General features: G+C 35.6%; 2 protein-coding genes across 2 annotated transcripts; one reads left to right on the top strand and one right to left on the bottom strand.

Annotated features, from left to right (window-relative positions):
* Positions 1–425: 425 nt before the first annotated feature.
* Positions 426–3,436, top strand: LOC127092375 (BTB/POZ domain-containing protein At5g03250). The gene is made up of 4 exons (XM_051031236.1): positions 426–547; positions 1,008–1,077; positions 1,185–2,384; positions 2,502–3,436. Exons 1-4 carry the CDS (start codon positions 489–491, stop codon positions 3,027–3,029), a joined length of 1,857 nt encoding a protein of 618 aa, XP_050887193.1. The 5' UTR covers positions 426–488; the 3' UTR covers positions 3,030–3,436.
* A 153-nt stretch (positions 3,437–3,589) lies between these two features.
* Positions 3,590–4,946, bottom strand: LOC127092376 (uncharacterized). The gene has a single exon (XM_051031237.1). It carries the CDS (start codon positions 4,785–4,787, stop codon positions 3,843–3,845), a length of 945 nt encoding a protein of 314 aa, XP_050887194.1. The 5' UTR covers positions 4,788–4,946; the 3' UTR covers positions 3,590–3,842.
* Between the last annotated feature and the right edge of the window lie 480 nt (positions 4,947–5,426).

Here is a 5,426-nt window from a genome sequence, read left to right as displayed (position 1 = left end):
AAACTATTTGAATTAATATAAATTAAGACCTGAACATCAAGAAATAATATATATAATTTTTGAATCCTAAGTTTTGTTATAAACAAAAACATATCATATTATAGAAGGTTTTCATCAAATGTTTTGAGAGTTCTTAGTATTTAATTCAACATTGGGATGTTTAGTAAGACTATTTTAACATAATGGTGTCTAAATTAGTCATGAAAATGCAAATACTTAACTTGTGATGATGGAATAATATTTATTTTTAAAAAGAAATAAATATTTGTTGTAAGAACTTAAATGAAGAATAATTCAACTCTAAGTACCATCTGTCATAACATCCTATTCTTTTTCCTATATTTCTCATCCTTTAGACTTGGGATACTACTCACGTGTCTCAAAATATTGTGTCTGAGTTAAGACAATAACTAACCATTTTACATTGTTGTGCTCACTATCTTTTTTATAACCATTTTGCATTATTGTATTTACTTCTATGTTGAGAGATGGCTTGCATGAAATTGGGATCTAAGTCTGAAATATTTTACCTATATGGCCAAAGTTGGTATGTTTTTTTCTCACTTTTCTGTCGCTGCCATAACTTGTTTTCTCGTCTTTTACCATGTGTGGTTGACAAAATGTCCTCGTTTTATTTAAGTTTTAAATTTCAGTTTTGCCAAAATCACTTAAATTGACATTGATACAATTTTTTTCACAACCTTAATCATGTTCCATGGGTGTTCTGTCACAGTTGTAATGGCTTCTCATATATGGATTTTTTTCTCAACTAACACATTTCTATATCATTCTGTTACGGTCAATATTTCATGTGATTTTCATATTCTAATTTTAAATTTTGTGCATCTTTAACAATGTTCCAACGGTGTTTTGCGACGGTAACAACATTCCGTTGGCGTCTTCGCAGGAAATGATAGTTTTTTAAAACCTTTCATTCTTATTATTGTACATAATTCATTTGTTTATGAGTGAAATATCATTGTTGTCTTTTAAATCTCCATCTCTAGGCTCTGCTCTACTGGACTTCCAAGTGATGTCATTATTGAAATTGGTGAGGCGTCATTCCATCTCCACAAGGTATGTACGAGTATGTTTTCATTACTCTCAACACTTAAGCTAAGCGCAAGTTTGGATTCACATTGAAGTTGCATGTTTTGTTAACCTCTTTCTTGATGAATTACCAGTTTCCACTGATATCAAGAAGTAAAGAACTAGAACGTTTTATGAAAGATTTACCAAGCGACAATGAGAAATCGATTTTGGAACTTCATGATCTACCAGGAGGAGCCAAAGCCTTTCTTCTTGTTGCTAGGTTCTGTTATGGTGTCAAAATGGAACTAACTCCATCCAATGTGGTTCCACTAAGATGTGCAGCTGAGTATCTACAAATGACTGAAGACTATGGAGAAGGAAACCTAATCATACAAACTGAAAATTTCCTTAACCACATTTTCGGTTATTGGACAGACACACTTAAAGCTCTCAAAACATGTGAAGGTGTTTTACCTTTAGCTGAAGAGCTTCACATAACATCAAGATGCATACATTCTTTGGTTTTGAAAGCTGCAGATCCAACTTTGGCTATTTTACCTCTCTCTGGTCCAAGTTCTGTTCAAAGTCCAGAGGATTCAGAAATGTGGAATGGAATATCCACAAGCCTGACATCAAAAGAATCCGGTGAAGATTGGTGGTTTGAGGATGTTTCTTCGCTTAGTTTACCTTTATATAAGAGATTCATGCAAGGTGGTATCGCAAGACACATGAAACCGAGAAGAGTTTCTGGTTCACTTGTTTACTATGCAAAGAAAAACATACCTTCTTTGTCAAGTTATCAAAACGGAAACTTGTCAAAATCAAATCTTTCTGAAGCTGATCAAAGGAATCTGATTGAAGAAACAGTTGAGTTGCTTCCAAATGAAAAGGGTATAACACCAACAAAGTTTTTGCTCAAGTGTCTGAGAACGGCTATGGCTTTATATGCTAGCTCTTCTTGCTGTTCAAGTTTGGAAAAAAGAATTGGTTTTCAATTAGATGAAGCTGATCTTGAAGATCTTTTGATTCCAAATATTGGTTACTCAATGGAGACAATTCATGATATAGATTGTGTTCAAAGAATGCTTGATCATTTCATGATTGTTGATCATGATGATGTTGATTCTACATCGAATAATGATATTGTTGAAGAAGAGAGACGCATAGTTGCAAACTGTCAACGTCTTAATCCAATGGCAAAAGTTTCTGAATTGATGGATAATTATTTAGCAGAAGTAGCACCTGATGTTAACTTGAAGTTGCCAAAATTTCAATCACTTGCTGCTGTTATTCCTGATTGTGCTAGGACATTGGATGATGGTATTTATCGCGCAATCGATATATTCCTCAAGGTACTAATGTCGTTATACTATAAACACTTTATTGAGTTAATCTAAATATGGTCTAAATGGTTAATTAAGCCGAGTTATTATGTTTGAAAGAAACTAACGGATAATTATGACTTTCAGAGCCATGCATGGATGACAGAATCTGAGAAGGAACAAATCTGCAGGCTGATGAATTGCCAAAAACTCTCATTGGAAGCGAGCACACACGCAGCTCAAAACGAGAGGCTACCACTTCGCATTGTTGTCCAAGTTTTATTCTTCGAACAACTCAAGCTACGCACATCTGTTGCAGGTTGGTTCTTTGCTTCTGACACTCTCGAAAACCCAACAAACCTAAGTGGAAACCTTGCTCTAATGAGAAGCGACGGAAACGGAATCGGAAACAACACTACACATAATAACCCTGTTGTAGCTTTTGATCACATGAAAGACAGAGTTTCTGAGCTTGAGAAAGAGTGTTTGAGCATGAAACAAGATTTGGAGAAAATGATGAAGTCTAAGGGAAGCTGGAACATGCTCTTAAAGAAATTGGGGTGTAGACTAATTCCTAAGACTTCTCTTCCTAAGGTTTCAAAGCCATGCAGGAAGTCCAAAATAGCACCAGCTTCAGTAACTGAGTTGGAAGAGAATGCTGTGGTAGTTACCTGATCAAAGACTTGATGAAGTTGGAATTTTTTATATGCTTTTTATCTTAAGAATTCTAAGTTCTATTTGACTATTTTCTCTGAGTAATAATGTAACTAAATAATTAATAGTTGCTTCCTTTATGCTAATTGGATTATGTTATAATTCTGATGCAGTTCAAGTTTTTGTTTGGTGAAAGGATTACTTGCTTCTGCCTCTGATATTTACAAGTCAGACCGATTTTCATATGCTTACATTTCCGCTCTGCCCTCATTTTTTTCCGGGGCGGACTAAGGTTTTAAGCATGCACCCAGCACAATGTTCACCCCGCCCGTCACGTTTTTTCGCGGGCTTTTGCGAAGCAGGTCTAAACCGGGCGGACATGCCCATTTGCCATGCCTACAATCAAATTTCACACACTTCACTCTAATAAGTTCCTAACTTAGGATTACCCTAAAAAATACACTTTCATAACTAAAAAATATCCATATTCTCAAGTTCATATCAAACAAAAACTTGTTCAGAAATTCCCATACATAACAGAAAGAGCATCATAATAGTTGAAAGAACACAAATAAGAAAAGTTCAACCAACATTCAAGTGCATATTTCGAGTCAATGTTTGAGGTCTCTCTAACAAGATTATCATACATTACATACTACAGCAACATTACAATCATCTAAACACCATTCACAATCCGTGCATTGCATGTGTTCATTACCATAACCTAATCAAAACATAACTTACAACACTTGTTATAACTACAAATCTAGAACAAAAGAGTAACATATTAGATTAGTTTTACCAGCTAAAAATTTTCAACATGCATACCTCTTTCTAAGAGGATCTTTTCAATTCCTTCAAAATCAATCTACCTTGATCTACAGCCAACTCGGCACGCTTCACAAACACTTCCGCCTCTTGAATTTTCAACTTCTTCCACCTTTTTTCCAACTCTTCCCTCTCTGATTCCCCAATCAACTCCATTCCCCTCTTGAGCACATTCACATCCATGCGCATTTCACCAAAACGAAACATTTCACCCAAACTAAGGCGACCCATTTTATCACTGTCAACAACAGATGATAGCTCTTCCTGGATCGGCTTCTTCTTGGATGTCGATGGTTTCTTAGGCTTCTTAGGTGGTTCTTCCTGGACCGGTTTCTTCGATGATGATGGTTTCTTAGCAGCATTTTCTTTCTTGGGTGATTCTTCCAGCATCAGATTCTTAGCAGCATTTTCCTTCTCAGGTGATTTTTCTTCGTCTTCGTCTTCAACTTCATTGTCTTGACCCCAAAACTTGTTAGAAAGCTGAAATGCTTCCTCCTCCAAAGGACATGAAAAGTTAATATTTTCTTGGCTGTTTTCACGTAGCTTCTCAAACTTGATCTTCAAAGTCCGAATCTTCTCTCTGAGTTTCCTTACTGTGGTTTTAATACTAAGCGAACTCTTCAACGAGTCGTGCAGAGCAGTGAGGTGTTTGAGTGGATCTTTTCCAGTTTTGGATTTGAAATCTGAAAGGGATTTAAGAATGAGTACGACGTCGTCGGAAGTGAAGAAGACTCTCTGGAACTTTTTGGAGGATTCTGCTGCTGCGGCGGCGGCGGCGGCGACAGGTGTGGGTTTCTTGGAACGGTTAGGACGGTGAGGGAATGAAGTGGAAAGTGGTTGAGATTGAGAAGAGAGTGATGAGGGTTTTGAAGGTGTTGGATCTGGAGTGGTTTTGCGTGCATGTGGGTTTTGAGATGAAGAATGAGTAGAAGAGTTGGTTTTCTTGGCCATGGAGAAAGAGATTTGAGAAGAGAGGTTGTGGATTTTGGAGAGATTGTGGCATCACTTTGTGAGGGTTGACTTCAACTTAGAACGATGTCTTTGCTTTACATGTAACCGACAGATGTGCAGCTTTTTTTTTTTTAATAGAAAATGTTCAAGCTTACAAGATTTTTTATGATTAAAATATTTTATGGTATTCTATCAATATTTTTATAAAATTGAAATAAAACTTCATGTTTATATTTTGAATAAGGACACTACCATTCGTTCTTTTGTTTACCCAAGTTCCAATTATGCATGGGTTGAAGTTGAGTTCTATACTCACTAGGGATAAAGGTTAGTCTTGTGTCCACTCTCATACCTCACTTGACATTTTGAAACATTAGTTAAAAGTTTGTGTTTATTCAAGTTTCTTTAGGTGAGACTTATCATCATGTTAGGTTTACTTAGGTGAGACTTAAGTACGAGGGTTGACAAATGTGAAGTATTTGAAGATATTATACTGGTCCCTTTAATTTTTAATTTGAACTCATATTTTAGATTTATTATGCTTTATCATCTCAAAGTTATTTTGGTTCAATTATCAATCATAAAAATTTACTTATAAACATATTGTTCAAACACAATAACTTGAACAATAAGATGTTA

The sequence above is a fragment of the Lathyrus oleraceus genome, chromosome 6, assembly GCF_024323335.1.
Source record: "Lathyrus oleraceus cultivar Zhongwan6 chromosome 6, CAAS_Psat_ZW6_1.0, whole genome shotgun sequence".
In the NCBI taxonomy this organism is placed as follows: Eukaryota; Viridiplantae; Streptophyta; class Magnoliopsida; order Fabales; family Fabaceae; genus Lathyrus; species Lathyrus oleraceus.
This window is presented reverse-complemented; position numbering and strand designations above follow the sequence as displayed.